This window comes from Pelophylax lessonae, assembly GCF_965119305.1.
Source record: "Pelophylax lessonae genome assembly, chromosome: 4".
Lineage (NCBI taxonomy): Eukaryota > Metazoa > Chordata > Amphibia > Anura > Ranidae > Pelophylax > Pelophylax lessonae.
Genome location: NC_138771.1, coordinates 628008854 through 628028263, shown reverse-complemented (window position 1 = coordinate 628028263; position 19410 = coordinate 628008854). Strand labels below are relative to the sequence as shown.

Genomic DNA, 19410 nt, shown 5'->3' with positions numbered 1-19410 from the left:
AAGTGCGCACAGACGGCCCGCACTTTCTGCAGCAGCTCTGACATATAGGGGTAATTTTTAAGGAACCTCTGCACCACCAAATTCAGTACATGCACCAGGCAAGGGATGTGCGTCAAACCAGCTAGGGCCAGAGCTGCTATGAGATTTCGCCCGCTATCGCACACCACCAGGCCGGGCTTGAGGCTCGCTGGCACCAACAACTCATCGGTCTGCTGTTCCATGCTCCTCCACAACTCCTGCGCGGTGTGGGATTTTTCACCCAAACAGGCAAGTTTTAAAACTGCCTGCTGTCGTTTACCTCTGGCTGTGCTGAAGTTTGTGGTGAAGGTGTTACGCTGACCGGATGAGGAGGCGGTAGAGGATGAGGAAGAGGAGTAGGAGGAGTTAGGAACAGGAGGCAAACTGAAGCACCCTGCAATCCTCGGCAGTGGAAGGAGATGCAACAAACAAATTTAAAAGGTGTATCTCACACGTACCGATACAGACTATGCCGCAATTTAATTTTTTTCACCCCAAAAGGGTGTATATTGAATAGCGGAATAGAAAAAAGTATATAAAACGGTGTATCTACCACGTACAAACACAGACTAGGCCCCGATTACAATTTTTTGTACCCTAAAGGGAGGATGAGGAAGAGGAGTAGGAGGAGTTTGGAACAGGAGGCAAACTGAAGCGCCTTTCAATCCTCGGCGGTGGAAGGAGATGCGCCAAAAACGGTGTATCTCACAAGTACAAACACAGACTAGGCCCCGATTACTATTTTTTGTACCCTAAAGGGAGGATGAGGATGAGGAAGAGGAGTAGGAGGAGTTCGGAACAGGAGGCAAACTAAAGCGCCCTGCAATCCTCGGCGGTGGAAGGAGATGCGCCAAAAAAATTTAAAAGGTGTATCTCACACGTACCGATACAGACTATGCCACAATTTAATTTTTTTTTACCCCAAAAGGGTGTATATTGAATAGCGGAATAGAAAAAAGTATATAAAAAGGTGTATCTCACGCATACCGATACAGACTATGCCACAATTTAATTTTTTTCACCCCAAAAGGGTGTATATTGAATAGCGGAATAGAAAAAAGTATATAAAATTGGTGATTTTTCAATAGCACATGTGAACACAGCAGTGTCTTATGTTTTATGTTACGGTCAGCAGCAGGCTATGAAGGGAAAAAAAAAATCCCCTTTAAATTTGTAATTTTTAAATAGCAGATTAAAACAGCACTGTGTAGTAAAATATAGCTGAACGCTGCACACAACAGACTGATTAAAAAAAAAAAAAAAATGTCTCCCTCCTCCTCCTCAGTGGGCTCAAGTGAGGGCAAAAAGATTGTTCACTGCACCACCCCCCACACAGCAAAATCGATATAGATCGCTAATGGACGATTGTTCTGTCCTGTGTCTCCTAATCTCTCCCTGCCTACTCTCTCCAGTCTGTCCCTAAAATGCTTTTCTATCTTTCCCTGCCTACACTCTGACCTGTCCCTACATTCTTTTCAGCCACAATGTTTTTTTTTCCTGTCTCTGTCCCTAATCAGCAGCAGCCAGCACTGTTGTGTGTGCTCTCTCCCTACACTAGAACAGACTGACGCGCACCGCGCTGTCTCTAGCTTATAAAGACCTGGGTCACATGCTTCAGCTGGCCAATCACAGCCATGCCATTAGTAGGCATGGCTGTGATGGCTTCTATGGCACACCAGTTAAACGCTTGTTGATTGGCTGTTGAAACCGCACCATTAAAACCGCGCCATTACATACAAAACAGGAAATAAAATTACCGAACACGGATTTTAAACCCGAATATACAGTAAAGTTTACGGGTCCGTGTCCGGGTAACAAAAATCCAATTATCCGGTACGGACCCGAATAATACAGTCCGTGTTCGCTCAACCCTAGTTAGGATCTGTAGTAAGGTATAGAAGTGTGTCTGTTGGGTATTAAACTCAGGAGGTGATGGTTGGGATCTGTAGTAAGGGTTAGAAGTGTGTCTGTTGGGTATTATACTCAGGAGGTGATGGTTAGGATCTGTAGTATGGTTTAGAAGTGTGTCTGTAGGGTACTATACTCAGGAGGTAATGGTTAGGATCTGTAGTAAGGGTTAGAAGTGTGTCTGTTGGGTATTATACTCAGGAGGTGATGTTAGGATCTGTAGTAAGGGTTAGAAGTGTGTCTGTTGGGTATTATACTCAGGAGGTGATGGTTAGGATCTGTAGTATGGTTTAGAAGTGTGTCTGTTGGGTATTAAACTCAGGAGGTGATGGTTGGGATCTGTAGTAAGGGTTAGAAGTGTGTCTGTTGGGTATTAAACTCAGGAGGTGATGGTTGGGATCTGTAGTAAGGGTTAGAAGTGTGTCTGTTGGGTATTATACTCAGGAGGTGATGGTTAGGATCTGTAGTATGGTTTAGAAGTGTGTCTGTTGGGTATTAAACTCAGGAGGTGATGGTTGGGATCTGTAGTAAGGGTTAGAAGTGTGTCTGTTGGGTATTATACTCAGGAGGTGATGTTAGGATCTGTAGTAAGGGTTAGAAGTGTGTCTGTTGGGTATTACACTCAGGAGGTGATGGTTGGGATCTGTAGTAAGGTTTAGAAGTGTGTCTGTTGGGTATTACACTCAGGAGGTGATGGTTGGGATCTGTAGTAAGGTTTAGAAGTGTGTCTGTTGGGTACTATACTCAGGAGGTGATGGTTGGGATCTGTAGTAAGGTTTAGAAGTGTGTCTGTTGGGTACTATACTCAGGAGGTGATGGTCGGGATCTGTAGTAAGGGTTAGAAGTGTGTCTGTTGGGTATTATACTCAGGAGCCATTTGTGGGAAACTTTGATGCCCTAACACAAGTAATCAGGAGGTGTCACTGGCCAGTTTCCCAACTTTCCCACAAGTGGCTTGTCACTTCTCAGTGAATTACAGGACAAATGGAAAACATGACAACCACAATAAAAAAAAAAAAAAAAAGAGAGGAAGTTTTCATGGTAGTTTCACAAGTTGGGTTTACAGAGTGGATGTGTAATAGTAAATATCTAAACCACATAGTAAAACCTGTCCAGGCCACCAGCTTTCCAAGATTGATAGTAAATGTAATCTTGTATGCATGTGAGATAGCGACCTGAGAAAGTAAGCTGCTAAAATGCAGCGCCTGATGTGATTGTAAAGTCAATTCTCTGAAATAAGTGTGCTTCTCCCCTGGAGGGGGAGGGGGAGGGGGTGTTTTGTGGTTCCTTTTCACAGGATGTGGGGGATCTACAAATGAATGGACAGGTGCCACATTCACACCATGAGCCAGACACACTTCCATCACACACTTTGGTTCCCACCATCACACCTGAGACACATAGACAGCCATACATATGCTACTTTATATTACTATATATATTTATGATAGTTTATGTAGTGTTTTATTTTAGTTATTAGTTTTGTTTGCTGTAAGTCATTATGTTAAAGCGTATGTGAGATAAATTTACTTCCAGTAATTTGCTTCCCTGGATCTTTTTTTCTTTTTTTTTTTTTTATATATGTTTGTACCCCCCCCCCCCCCCCCATTAGTAATCCATTAATTTGATTTCCTGTAATTTTCTTTCCCCCCGGTTTTGGTAAGTGATTAAACAAAAAATATTTTATGTATTATTTGTTATTATTTAATTTATTATAATTGATGTATTACTTTATTATTATTATTAGTAGTAGTATTAATCTTAATCTTCTCCCCCCCCCCCCCCCAATTTTGCTAAGTGATTAAACAAAAAATATTTTATGTATTATTTGTTATTATTTAATTTATTATAATTAATGTATTACTTTATTTTTATTATTATTATAAGTATTAATCTTAATCTTCTTTCCCCCCGATTTTGCTAAGTGATTAAACAAAAAATATTTTATGTATTATTTGTTATTATTTAATTTATTATAATTAATGTATTACTTTATTTTTATTATTATTATTAGTATTAATCTTAATCTTCTTTCCCCCCGGTTTTGGTAAGTGATTAAACAAAAAATATTTTATGTATTATTTGTTATTGGTTAATTTATTATAATTAATGTATTACTTTATTTTTATTAGAGCTGCTTGGATCTTGATGAAGGGGACATACCCCGAAAGCTTGTCCTGAAAAATTGTATGTTAGTGCAAATAAAAAAAGTATCACGGACAGTACTCAATTGTCTCTGTCGCAAGTGCACTAATACGGCTAAAATTACCTCAAGCTTTATTTTTATTATTATTATTATTAGTATTAATCTTAATCTTCTTTCCCCCCGATTTTGCTAAGTGATTAAACAAAAAATATTTTATGTATTATTTGTTATTATTTAATTTATTATAATTAATGTATTACTTTATGTTTATTATTATTATTAGTATTAATCTTAATCTTCTTTCCCACCCGATTTTGCTATATGATTAAACAAAAAAAATATTTTATGTGTTATTTGTTATTATTCAATTTATTATAATTAATGTATTACTTTATTTTTATTATTATTATTAGTATTAATCTTAATCTTCTCCCCCCCCCCCCCTGGTTTTGGTAAGTGATTAAACAAAAAATATTTTATGTATTATTTGTTATTATTTAATTTATTATAATTGATGTATTACTTTATTTTTATTATTAGTATTAATCTTAATCTTCTTTCCCCCTGGTTTTGGTAAGTGATTAAACAAAAAATATTTTATGTATTATTTGTTATTATTTAGTTTATTATAATTAATGTATTACTTTATTATTATTATTATTAGTATTAATCTTAATCTTCTTTCCCCCAATTTTGCTAAGTAATTAAACAAAAAATATTTTATGCATTATTTGTTATTATTTAATTTATTATAATTAATGTATTACTTTATTTTTGTTATTATTATTAGTATTAATCTTAATCTTCTTTCCCCCCGGTTTTGGTAAGTGATTAAACAAAAAATATTTTATGTATTATTTGTTATTATTTAATTTATTATAATTTATGTATTACTTTATTTTTATTATTATTAGCATTGGTATTACTATTAATTATTCCTTATTTTCTATTTTGCTCATGAAAGCTGCAGGTCAACAATTATAAAATTGATATGAGACATTAAGGGTCCATTCACACTAGCGCGACTTGTCAGGCGACTTGGTCGCCTGACAATTCGCGGTCGGTCGCGGTCCATTGAGTAGTACAGGACCCGTTCTAAGAGGAGCGACACAAGTCGCTTCGACTTAGAAAAAGGGTCCTGTACTACTTTGGGGCGACTTTGGGTTCATTATAAATAATAACACACAATAAAATAAATATTATTTGTGTCATCACAGTCAAATAAAATATAAGAACAATAAAAAATAAATACTTAATAATATGTTCATGAAAGCTGCAAGTCAACAATCATAGAGTATATATGAGACATTAAAGGTATTTGCAACAATACACTCCTCTGTGCCTTTTCTTTTTTTAAGTGTATATATATATATATATAGAAGAATGTAAATAAAACTAATAGCAATACTAAAGCCTCGTACACACGTGTCGAAAATTGGCAGGGAATTTTCTTCCAACGACCGATCTGCCGATTTTCGGCTTGTTAGTATGATGCTTCCGACAACCAACTCCGACTTTTCGGCCGAAAAAAATCTGGTGTGCATGCTATAAAATTTTCGTGCAGTCAGTACAGATTTCGACAGGGAAAAATCTAATGAGCAAGACTGGGCATGCTCAGAGAAGAAAGAACACAAAGAAGGCAAACCAACACATGACATCACTTCTGAAGTAGAATTTTGTTGGGCGAGAAAATTTGTGTGCAGTCTAGGCACATTGTAGGCAGGGCCCTTTATAAATCGTGTATAATAATAAATGCAGAGCAGTAATCTCATTGGTCTAACTCAGCTTCCATCCATGTAGTGTTATCAGCAGTCAGCACTCTGTATTCTCTGCCCTAGTCATATTATATATTCAAACTCCACCAGGAGGTCTTACAGCTATAGGACCCTCCTCAACACATTCACTGCTGCCTTTACAGGACACGTGGCTCTGTGGCGCAATGGATAGCGCATTGGACTTCTAGCTGGTGAAGAGATTCAAAGGTTGTGGGTTCGAGTCCCACCAGAGTCGCTTTTTGATAGCTCAATGCAAGTAAAGATTTCATTTGTATTTAATTTGCTCAAGGCAAGTAAAGATTTCATTTGTATTTAATTTTTAACCTATGTTTTCCTGCACTGTAGCTGAATGAATAAATATATTAGTTGCACTGAAGCCGTTTAACACTTCTGCTTGCAGACGAAGGATGGAACAGCTCATTCCCCAATGATGGGGCTCTGCTGAATGGACTCTGCATTAGTATGCCATCAATTCTGATTAGACATGCAGTTGATTTTTTTTATATGTTGTTGAGTATGCTGGTGTAATGGAAAGTGTAACTTTACGTCTAGTAAGATAATTAGAAAATGAAATTTAATAAACAAAAATATCAGATGCATTGGCCGGGAATCGAACCCGGGCCTCCCGCGTGGCAGGCGAGAATTCTACCACTGAACCACCAATGCCTTCTTATAAAAGCAGCACTGGGGATTTTTCCATAACATTGGGTTATTGGGTGAAAATGGCGATTGTATCCCAGAATTCAGATCATTTTTCAGAGGCTTAGTTGTTTATTTATTGTTCCTATATTTTATTTGATTGTGATTTGAAAAATAATATTTTTTTTATTTGTTATTTATAATTTTATATTATAACGAACAAATACAAATTATATTCAATAAAAAATAATAAAATACATATTATATTTTTCATCACAATCAGGTGTGGATGGGGGATCAGTGTTATCAATGTATTATTTTTTTTTAATTATTTAAATTATTAGTAGTACTATTAACATTGTTATTATTTTTTGTTTTTCCTGTTTTTTTATATTATCAAATATAAATTTTTTTAAGAGCCGGTTCACATAGGAGCGACCCGACTTGCCGGGGTGACCTGTGAAGTCTCGGTGCACAGCGCGCACCGCGACCTCAGAGCCGCATGCACAGACTCCATATCATTGAAGTCAATGCAGGTCGCTCCAGGTCGCCCCAAAGTAGGACAGGACCCTTTTTCTAAGTCGGAGCGACTTGTGTCGCTCCTATTAGAACGGGTCCTGTGCTAATCTATGGCAGGCGACCCACGGCGACTTGTCAGGCGACCAGGTCGCCTGACAAGTCGCCCCAGTGTGAACCGGCTCTTATTGTTCCTAAATTTTATTTGATTGTGATTAAAAAATAATATTTATTTTATTTGTTATTTATAATTTTATATTAGATAACAAACACAATTTATATTATCAATAACAAATAATAAAATAAATATTATATTTTTCATCACAATCAGATGTGGATGTGGATGGGGGAAGTCGCTCTCTGTCGTGAAAACACAATGATTACTGTTCTCAATTTATTATTCTACTTGAAATATTATTAGCATTGTTAGCATTTTTTATATCATTAAGTATGATTTTTTTTTATTGTTTCTATATTTTATTTGATTGTGATGAAAGCAAATATTTATTGTATTACCTGCCATTTATAATTATAATGAATGTATTATTTTACTGTAATTATTAATAGTATTATTATTGCTATCAGTTTATTAGCATTGTTATCATTTTTTTCCCCTTTTTAAATTATTAAGTATAATTTTTTTTTAATGTTTCTATATTTTATTTTATTAAATAATATTTGTTTTACTACTTACCATTTATAAATATAATGAATTTATTCTTTTAATGTATATATTTGTAGTATTAATATTGCTATTAGTTTATTAGTATTGTTATTAGTATTTTTGCTTTTTATATTATTAAGTATGAATTCCTTTTTTATTGTTCCAATATTTTAGGTACCTGTGATGAAAATGAATATTTGTTTTATTACTTGCTATTTATAATTATAATGAATTCATTATTTTACTGTAATTATAAGTAGTAATTATTATTGCTATTCGTTTATTAGCATTCTTAACAGTTTTTTTCCTTTTTATATTATTAAGTATGATTTTTTTTATTGTTTCTATATTTTTTTTGCTTGTGATGAAAATTAATATTTGTTTTATTACTTGCCATTTATAATTATAATGAATTTATTATTTTACTGTAATTATTAATAGTATTATTATTGCTATCAGTTTATTAGCATTGTTATCATTTTTTTTCCCTTTTTAAATTATTAAGTATAATTTTTTTTAATGTTTCTAGATTTTATTTAATTGTAATGAAAATGAATATTTGTTTTACTACTTACCATTTATAAATATAATGAATTTATTCTTTTAATGTATATATTTGTAGTATTAATATTGCTATTAGTTTATTAGCATTGTTATTAGTATTTTTTCTTTTTATATTATTAAGTATGAATTCCTTTTTTATTGTTCCAATATTTTAGGTACCTGTGATGAAAATTAATATTTGTTTTATTACTTGCCATTTATAATTATAATGAATTTATTATTTTTACTGTAATTATAAGTAGTAATTATTATTGCTATTCGTTTATTAGCATTCTTATCAGTTTTTTTTCCTTTTTATATTATTAAGTATGATTTTTTTTATTGTTTCTATATTTTTTTTGCTTGTGATGAAAATTAATATTTGTTTTATTACTTGCCATTTATAATTATAATGAATTTATTATTTTACTGTAATTATTTGTAGTATTATTATTGCTATTAGTTTATTAGCATTGTTATTATTTTTTTTTGTTTGCTTTTTATATTATTAAGCATGATTTTTTTTTTTATTATTTCTATATTTTATTTGTATGTGATGAAAATTTATATTTGTTTTATTACTTGCCATTTATAATTATAATAAATTCATTCTTTAATATAATTATTAGTAGTATTAATATTGCTATTATTTATTTATTTGTTTCAGGTACTTATATAGCGCTGTCAATTTATGCAGTATTGTTACATATACATTGAACATTCACATCAGTCCCTGCCATCAAGGAGCTTACAATCTAAGGTCCCTAAATACACATATACATAGTAGGGCCAGTTTAGACAGGTGCCAAATATCCTACCAGCATGTTTTTGGAGTGCTATTAGATTCTTAGCATTGTTACTAGTTTTTGGGCTTTTTATATTAAGTCTGAACTCTTTTTTTTTTATTGTTTCTATATTTTATTTCCTTTTGATAAAAATGAATATTTGTTTTATTACTTGCCATTTATAATTATAATTCATTTATTATTTTAATGTAACTATTAGTAGTAATATTAATGCTATTAGTTATATAGCTATAGCCAGCCGCACTGATTGAGCAAAAAACACAAAAAACAAAAATAAAAAATAAAAACAGACAGGCTGGCTATATAGAAGTCAATGGAGAGATCAATTGCTGTACAACCAGCCTGCCCATATATGAACCAGCTGAATTTTGATCCATCTATGGCCAGCTTAAGAACCTTCATAGATATATTTTAACTTAACTGCCAAATCCCCCCCCCCCACCCCACCCCCACCTTCCTTTAAGGACATATCCCTCTTCTCTTCACATCCCAGAATTTTCATCACATGGATGAGCAGAAAGTTGATTGCACTCCTTCTTCTCACCCTGGGGACAGATGCCTCCTTTTTATTGTCCACCAAATGGAAGGGAGGAGGCAGCAAGGCACAGGAGCCAGAAAGGGGAGGGGGCGTGGTCATAGCTTTGATGTGTTCAGGGAGGTGTGATGATGGGCGTGGTTAGAAGGGGGATTTAAACCTCCAGCAGGCTCCTATTGCCAGTATTTGCAGCTACAATCATGCCTGATGTGGAGTGTGCTGAAGCTTTCCCCTCCAGGAAGGTAAGAAATACTCAGGATCCAATCCATGAGATATACATTGTCTTTATTATTTCATGACTAGGATTATTATAGGCTGTTATGTGTGCATGAAATACAGACATTGTAAAGACTACATTTTTTTTTTTTTTTTCTTATAAAGCCTGGAGTTTATTTACTGGGGAGATAAAACATTTCGGCAGATTAGTTTTCCAACTTTTTGTATTAAAAGCAACCCTACAATTCCCATCATTATCATTTATTTGGATTGATTACAAAAAGGGAACGTTGAGTAAAATCCATATTTATAAAAAAAAAAAAGATATCAGATAAATAGATATCAATAGATCAGAGGAAGGAGAGTTGAGTCTCCTATTGTCTTTTTATATTTCCCTAAAGGTGACCATACACTATGCAATCTGATTGTCCAATCTCCTTTAGCTCTACCATCAATTACGTAGTGCAATGGCCTGCCTGATCTGATACTAACTGGATGGATTTTTTAGGTGTAGTTCTGGTAAATATGATGGAGATTGTACAATCAGATTGCATAGTCCAGCCATTCTTGAATAGAGTTCCTTCAGGGGTGGCAAACTGACCTCCTATCCGATGGTGACTGCAAAGCTGTATTCTTGCCACCTCTGTAAAGAGGGGGGGGGGGGGTCTTCCCTTTGACCACCAATGTATGGAGTATGCTTCCCACTGAACACCAATGTAAGGGGCATTCCTCCCACTGAACACCAATGTAAGGGGCATTCTTCCCACTGACATCGAATGTAAGGAGCATTCTTCCCACTGACCACCAATGTAAGGAGCATTCTTCCCACTGACATCCAATGTATGGAGTATGCTTCCCACTGAACACCAATGTAAGGGGCATTCCTCCCACTGAACACCAATGTAAGGGGCATTCTTCCCACTGACATCGAATGTAAGGAACATTCTTCCCACTGACATCCAATGTAAGGGTCATTTTTCCCACTGACTACCAATGTAAGGGTCATTTTTCCCACTGACTACCAATGTAAGGAGCATTCTTCCCACTTCCCACCAATGTAAGGGGCATTCTTTACACTGACCACCAATGTAAGGAACATTTTTCCCACTGACCACCAATGTAAGAAGCATTTTTCCCACTGATCACCAATTTAAGGAGCATTCTTTCCACTGACTACCAATGTAAGGAGCATTCTTCCCACTTACCACCAATGTAAGGGGCATTCTTTACACTGATCACCAATGTAAGGAACATTCTTCCCACTGACCTCCAATGTAAGGGGCATTTTTCCCACTGACTACCAATGTAAGTGTCATAATAATAATTCTTCCCACTGATCACCAATGTGAGGGCTATATTCCCAATGACTCAAAATAGACTATCAAGGGTTCCTCCGAAGTAAAACATTTAGGAAAGGCTGGCATATAGTGTATGGCCAGCTTAAGTTCCAGTTCCTCCTGCATTTTCATTTTTTTTTTTTAACATCTCCTATACTGCAGCAGGGGAGGTGAGTCTCCATGGTGAGGAATTGGGGATCCAATCGGGGAATTGGAGCCTCAGGAGATCTTCCCAAAAGTTATACAAGCCATTGTGTGATTCAGTATGCCAGACTCCCTCTAAGTGACAAATCAGGTTTTGGTGGAGCTTTATGAATTATATAATGATGGTGGATGGGGCATGAGTGGATGGTGAATGAGTGGATGGTGAATGAGTGGATGGTGAATGAGTGGATGGTGAATGAGTGGATGATGCATGAGTGGATGATGCATGAGTGGATGGTGCATGAGTGGATGGTGAATGAATGGATGACATTACTAAGGATTCACATTCACACCAGAAACCCGAGCGTTTTGCATTGATGCCTGTTTTTACATGTGTTTATGGTGCATTTTTCGGAGCTTGTCTGCTTGCCTTTGCTTTGAGGTTACTCCTTTCTTCTTTGGGCTTTTGTGTGCTCTGCGTTTCATTTACACGTGTTTACATGTGCGCATAATTGCATTGCAAACATGCAGCTTTCTGTACTTATATTCACTGCACCACAATGGTGGGAGCTATGCCCATTAGATAACATGGATTTTGCTCTGTACATGCAGTGGGAAAGTATTCAAAAACGCACCCCACTGCACTGGGTGTGATTGGTCCTAATACAGTCAGTAGCAGAACTTTAGGAATGTGATGTGTCTTGTTCTTGAAATCATACAGTGTGCATGGCTTGCTTATATGTAAGGTTTTAGGTTCCTTCCTATGTGTCCCAGTGCATTTAACAAGTCTGGATGTTCTCTTAAGGCTCGTACACACTACGTATAAGAAAATCAGGCGAACGTTTTCGCCCAAAGAATTTTCATACGATTTTCGTATAGTGTGTCCAGAAATTTCTGCAGATGATTCAGAATTTTCATCCGAAAATTCTCGAAGGGACAAATTCCAAAATTTTTCTCGTATGGGAAAAAACGAACGATTTTCGTTTACTGTGTACCATTTTAGTATAATTTTAGTACAAGAAAAGTCAGAAAAGAAGGACTGCGCATGATCAGAAACAATAAAATAAACAACAAAAAAAGCCTTTGCCGTACGAGAATTTTGGTACGAATTTCCGTACGAAAATTCTTTCATCGGTTCCGATTTGCAGTGAAACAATGAGGAAAATTGGACAATCCTTCGCCCAATTTTCTCATAGTGTGTACCCCACTTTAGTGATGCTGAGAGGTGGAGTTGCAGGGGTTCTAGTGGTTGAGGTACAGGGGGATCCCAGGGGTGGTGGAGGAAGAGGTGGTGTCCCAAAGGTGGAGGAAGAGGGGGGTCCCAGTGGTGGAGGTACAGGGGAATCCCAGGGGTGGAATAACAGGGTGATCCCAAAGGTGGAGAAACAAGGGATCCCCATTGTGGGGGAACAGGGGATCCCTGTGGTGTAGGAACAGGGGGATCTCCATGGTGGTTTAAAGGGGGGAGTCCCTATGATGGAGGAACAGGGGTTCCCGTGGTGGAGGAACAGGGAGGTTCAGTGGTGAAGGAACTAGGGGCTCCCATGGGTGGAGGAAGAATGGGGGGGTTACAGAGGTGGAAGAAGAGGTGGGGTCCCAAAGGTGGAGGAAGCGGGGGTCCCAGTGGTGGAGGTACAGGGGAATCCCAGGGGTGGAATAAAAGGGTGATCCCAAAGGTGGAGGAAGAGGGGGGTTTCAGTGGTGGAGGAAGAGGGGAATCCCAGGGGTGGAATAACAGGGAGATCCCAAAGGTGGAAGAAGAGGGGGGTCCCAGTGGTGGAGGTACAGGGCAGTCCCAGGGGTGGAATAACAGGAGGATCCCAGAGGTGGAGGAAGAGGGGGGGGGGGTCCCAGTGGTGGAGGTACAGGGGAGTCCCAGGGGTGGAATAACAGAGGGATCCCAGAGGTGGAGGAAAAGAAGTGTCTCAGTGGTGGAGGGACACTGGGATCCCATGGTTGAAGGAGGAGGGGGATCTCCGTGGTGGAAGAGCAGGGGGTCCCTATGGTGGAGGAACAGGGGGATCTCCAAGGTGGTTTAACTGGGCGAGTCCCTATGATGGAGGAACAGGGGTCCCCGTGGTGGAGGAACAGGGAGGTTCAGTGGTGGAGGAACTGGGCTTTCCCATGGGTGGAGGAACCAGGGGTGGAGGAACAGGGGGGTCCCAGGGGTAGAGGAACAGGTGTCCCAGAAGTGGAGAAACAGGGGACCCAAAAGTGGCAGTCTTGCTACTGGGGTATTTCTATTAACACCAGATTAGCACTTATTTTATTCCCATCACACTTACATTTGTAATGCAGATTGCATTAAGCAGATTTGTGCATACAAATGACCCTGCTGAAAATTTTCTACGATGTGTCCCCTGTGACTGGTCATGTGATTTGTGATATAACATATACTGGGGACACCAGAGAGGAATTGTCCTAGTGCTTACCCAGTAACTCTTCTGTTCAGGTCATGTGACTTCAGGAATCCATAGAAAACATAGAAGATAGACTGCAGAAAGACCAAGTGGTCCATCCAGTCTACTTCAATTTTATATAAATATTATTTTCTTTTCAAACTTTTTTGTATGAGTCTAGATCTATGTTTGTCCCAAGCATGTTTGGATCCAATCCAGTCAGTACTACCATATAGAAGCAGTAGGTGGGGGACAGAAAAGTGGGATTGCATAATTAAAGGGGGGGGGGTGCCCAATAAGGTATCCTCCCTAAGTGAATCTCCCCTTTCTTGCATGCTTAATAAGGGGTAGAGCTGCACGATTCTGGATTTTGCTTGAAATAAAGATCACGATTCTCGGTGTAACATCATCTTTTACATTATACAAAAATTGGGCTAACTTTACTGTTTATTTTTTTTAAATTCATTAAAGTGTATTTAAAAAAAAAAAAACTGCGTTTGAAAGACTTTTGCGCAAATATGGTGTGACATAAAAGATTGCAACGATCTCCATTTTATTCTCTAGGGTCCCTGCTAAAAAAAATATTTATAATGTTTGGGAGTTCTAATTCATTTTCTAGCAAAAAAAAAAGTCAGAAAAAAGCTTAATCTTTTAAGAGGTTAAATTGCCCTCTCTTACAGACGGAAGTTCATTCCTTTGATCTAAAGAAAGAAATGATACATTGTGTTTATAGTTATCTAGCAGCCATAACAATATTGATAAACATTTGCTAGGCTCTTTTTTTACCAGCTGTGAGTGAGCAGAGAACAGCTAGAATGGAGGACATGCTGTTTAGATCGTGAGAGGGGGTGAATCGAGATCGCAATTTTTTTTTTTTTTTTTTAATGATTTAGTGGCGGTTTACATTTGTGCGATCACAGAGATTGCATTTAATTCAGAGTACACTGCTCCTAAAATTACATGCGATCTCTGGGCAGTGCAAATTCAGCCATACAGTTTGTATGGCTGAATTCGCACCGCAATCGCACCTAACTCGCACAGGACCCTTTTTTGGTCCGTAGCAGAATCGGATCATATGGGGGTTCACACTAGTGCGATCCGATTCTGTGCGAACTTTCAGATCGCACCGTGATATGCGATCTGATCTGGGGGTGTCGTTAACTTTTAATTGACACCCCCAGCGTATCGCATATGGCAGTGTGAACTGGCAGGGGTGTGGATGCAAAGCGGGAACACGCTGTATATTCGCATCGTTCCCGCATCGCAGAAATGTGAACCGGCACTAAGAGGGTGGCTAAATACTGTACTAGAGCCCTTTGATCTTCAGCTACATTACTGTCTGTATCCTTTAGCCAGACCAGAAGGATTTGCCCCCTTTTCCCCCACAAATAGAGCTTTCTTTTGGTGGTATTTGATCACCTGTGCGACTTTTAGTTTTTGCGCTATAAACAAAAAAAGAGCGACAATTCTGAAAAAAAAAAAAAACACAATATTTTTCACATTCTGTTATATAACATTTACAAAAAAAAAAAAATTAAAAATCTTTTTTTTTTTAACATTTTAGGCCAATTTGTTTTCTGCTACATCTTTTTGTTAAAAAATATTGCAATAAGCGTATTTTGATTGGTTTGCGCAAAAGTTATAGCATCTACAAACTAGGGGAAATACTTATGTCATTTTTATTTTTTTTTACTAGTAATGGTGGCGATCTGCAATTTTTAGCGGGACTGCAACATTGCGGCGACAGATCGGACACCTAACTGACATTTTTTACACTTTTGGGGGGACAAGTGACATTACTACAGTAATCAGTGCTAAAAATATGCACTGTTACAGTAATAATGACACTGACAGGGAAGGGGTTAACACTGTGGATGATCAAAGGGTTAAATGTAAGCCTAGGGGAGTGTTTCTAACTGTGGGGGGAGCGGCTTGTAAAATGATCATAGAGACCTGTGATCCTATATAGAAGGATCACAGGCACTCTGTGATCATTCCAGAGAGAAGAACAGTCAGCTGTGTTTTTACAACAGCTGACCGTCCTCTCTCAGTGGGGAGCGATCGTGGGTGGCCGGTGGCAATCGGAGCCACTGGCCCCATGCATTGGAGTCCCCACTGCTAAGTGGGGGGGGGGGGAGGTCACGCCCTCGCCCCCTAGCAGCAGGTGCGTGACCGACGTAGGGCTACGCCAGTTCGAGCAGGAGGGGCTGCCTGCCACAGTAAAACTGTGGCGGGCGGTCCTTAAGTGGTAAATGTGGCTTTGAAGGAAGAAGGTTTTTTACTATAATGCATTAAGGTAAAAAGCCTTTGGGGTGCAACCCTCCCCCCCCCCCTACAGTCCCCCTAATACTCACCTGAAACCTCAATCCAGCAATGTGCATGAGAGCAGCAGCTCTCCCAGGTCTCTGTCTCCTCATTGGTTCACACAGCAGTGGGAGCCATTGGCTCCTGCTGCTGCCAATCACAGCCAGTAAGCCAATGAGGAGAGAGAAGGGGATGGGGCCAAGCAACACTCTATGTGTTTGTGTGAATGGACACACAGTCCAGTGAGTGCAGGGGGGGAGGAGCCAGGACTGCCGGTAGGGGGACCCAAAAAGAAAAGGATTGGGGCTACTCTGTGCAAAATCATTACACAGAGCAGGTAAGTATAACATGTTTGTTATTTATTGATTTTGTAATCTTTCCTTTAGAATAGCTGAGGTCCCTTTCACGCTTGTGCGACTTGTCCTGTGATTTGGGGCTGCAAAGTTGCATGACAAGTTGTACTCCATGTTTTTCAATGAGTACCGTTCATATCTGTGCGACTTCAAGTTGCAACGACTTTAAAGTAGTCCCTGCACTACTTTGGTCCGACTGTGATGTGTTTTGAGGTCCAAAGACATAGGCATTGCTTTGAGTCCAGGCAAAATCGCTGTGAAAAATTGTGGCAAAATCGTTTAGGTTAAGTTTATTTTTTTTCTTAAAAAAATAAAGTAAAATAAATAAATAATAATAACAAACATGTTATACTTACCTCCTCTGTGCAGTTGGATGTGCACAGAGCAGCCCAGATCCTCCTCTTCTCGGGTCCCTCGTCGGCGCTCTTGACTCCTCCCTCCTGCCGAATGCCCCCAGAGCAAACAGCTTGCTGTGGGGGCACCCGAGGAGAGCGGCTGCTCTGCATGTCAACTGAAACACAGAGCTGCGGCTCAGCCCTGCCACCTTTCTTCTTATTGTCTCACTGGCTGTGATTGGCTGTCTCAGCCAATGAGGAGGGTGAGTCCCTGGAGAGCCGAGGCTCTTGTGCACATTGCTGGATCACAATGGGGGCTCAGGTAAGTATTATGGGGGATGGTGCGCAAAGAGGGTTTTTATTTTATCCTAATGCATAGAATGCATAAAGGTATAAAACCTTGAGCCTTTAGAACCATTTTAAGGGCCAGTTCACTCCACATGCAGTCCAGTGCGTTTTATTTCTGCATCAAAAACCCATAGATAGTAGGTTATATGGTTTATAATGGCATAGTTCACACCAGTGCTTTCAGTTTCAGTGCATTCCAGTCCTAGAAAAAAAAGTAGAACATGCTGCATTTTCTTGCACTGGACTGTACTGGAGCACAGTAAAACGCATGAAAAAACACACTGGAACGCACTTAAATGCACCAAAAAACACTGAAACACACATGTGTCTATTTAAGATTAAGGACCAGTTCACACCAAAGAAACGCAGTCCGGATGCATTCCATATGCTTTTCTGCATGTGCATTTTTGATGCGTTCCAGGGCGTTTTTTGACATGTTTTTGGTGCAGTCCAGTGCACCCTCCCCCCCCCCCCCCCTTTTTTTTTTTTCTTAACCTTAAATAAGGACATGTGTGTTCCAGTGCATTTTTGGTACATTTAGGTGCATTCCAGTGCATTTTTGATGCGTTTTACAGCATTCCAATACAGTCCAGTGCAGAAAAAAATGCAGCATGTTCTACTTTTTTTTTCTGGAACTGGAACGCACTGGTGTGAACTATGCCATTAAAAAATATTTAACCTACTTTCCATAAGTTTTTGATGCAGAAACAAAACGCACTGGACTGCTTGTGGTGTGAATTGGCCCTAAGAAAAAGAAAAGGGGAAAAAAATGCACTGGACTGCATTAAAAACGAACATGCAGAAAAGCCTCTGGGACGCATCCGGACTGCCTTTCTATGGTGTGAACTGGCCCTAAGGCTCGGTTCACATTGGTGTGGTGCGGGAACCCTGTGAATCCAGTGGGGTTTCCCGCATCGCACCTGACTTGTAGGCAGTTCACACTGCCCTATGCAAACCTCAATACAAAGTTAATGACACCCCCCAGATCAGTTCGCATTTCGCAGTATGAACTGTGGCACTCAGTTTTTTTTCTGCCTAGTCAGCAGTAAGGACCTAGTTCCTTGCTGGGATCTCTGGTCCTGGCAATTTTTTTTTCCTTTTTGAATGGATTTTTTCCTATCTTTGTTATTTTGTTTCTGTGAGAATCTACTATTAACTGACAGACTGGATAATCTAGATCCAGAGGGTCCCCCCAGTCTGCTCAGTGAGCACACGCAGGCCTCAGCCCTGTGCTAGGTCAGCAGTGACATAGGACCACTAGACGGGGGCTGGGCGAGGTAAACGTCCTGTGAGGGCACATATGACCTGGCCTTGGCCTGATTCACAGCGTTCCTCCCGATGGAGCGGTGGTCTGTCAGGAGCAGTGCCCACCCTGTTCCTGGTATGGTAAGTAGCTTTCCCCCCTCTCTACCCCTGGAGGGTTTTGGGGTGGACGTGGGTCCCTCCCTGGGACAATAGGACCCCTGAGTTCCCCTTCCTCCACACCCCCAGCCCTCTACAAATTCAGTGGTCACTGTGGGTCTTCCGAATTTTTGAGGGCAACCATGCCACCATTATTGTGGAGGGCACCTACCCCTTTTAGCGCTGCGGGACCATCAGGATACCTTGCCTGCACGTCTGGGGGCTATTTTGTATTGTGTGGGCCTCTATGGAGGGGCTCTGAGGGCGATCACCTTTTTTTTTTGCGGAGTCCAGTAGGTGGTCCATTCCTGGACCCTGGATCGGCGTCCCCCTTGCGGGATCGCAGTCGACAGCCCTCCCCTGATTGTTATATTTTTTGGGTGACCTTAGTATATAGCGTTCACCGCCCTCCCCTGCCTCATCTGTCCATCAGATCCTGAATCTGTTTAGGCCGCTGTAGGCGCGAGTCACCCTACTGGGTCTGCGTCCATGCATCCTGAGTGCTCAGAAAGTGAGGATGTTTCCTCTGCTCCTCTAGCCGTGCATGAAATGGCCTTGGTGGCGCCAGACCCTTTTGGCACCACAGGTCCTCCACTGTGGCAGGGGTGTTCCCCTTTCGTGCTTACTTTGACAACATTGTCACATAACAGTGGGGCTTTCCAAAACGCACCCTAAGCGTTTTGCTATGTGGTATATAAGGATCTCTGCTTTATACGTGGATGGTCTCACCTGTAGTGGACTCGCCAGTTTCCAGGTTAAATAAAGCTACCTTACTTCCGGTTGAGGAGTCCTTGGCTTTTAAAGATCCAGTTGATAGGAGAGCCGAGGCTCTGTCCCGCCATATGTTTCACTATGGCTGGTTCGGCTTAGGCAGGTATTTACTCTTGCCCTGGTGTCGCAAACTCTGGCGAGTGGGCTAAACTTTTATGCCGGGACCTGGAGGGGAAACGGCTTCCCCCTGCCTTTGCGGAGCTGGCGGATCAGTTGATCCAGGGGCTACAGTTTATCTGTGATGCCTCTTTG

At 39.6% G+C, this 19410-nt stretch overlaps 1 protein-coding gene across 1 annotated transcript in view; it reads left to right on the top strand.

The window, feature by feature from the left end:
* Positions 1-9750: 9750 nt before the first annotated feature.
* The window catches only part of LOC309554184 (transcription factor HES-7-like), a gene marked incomplete at its 5' end in the record, with an annotated part of 54893 nt that continues 45233 nt past the window's right edge, over positions 9751-19410 (top strand). The window contains one exon of the mRNA XM_082255815.1: positions 9751-9792. Coding sequence (XP_082111941.1) covers positions 9751-9792 — 42 coding nt within the window. The remainder of the gene's footprint in view (positions 9793-19410) is intronic.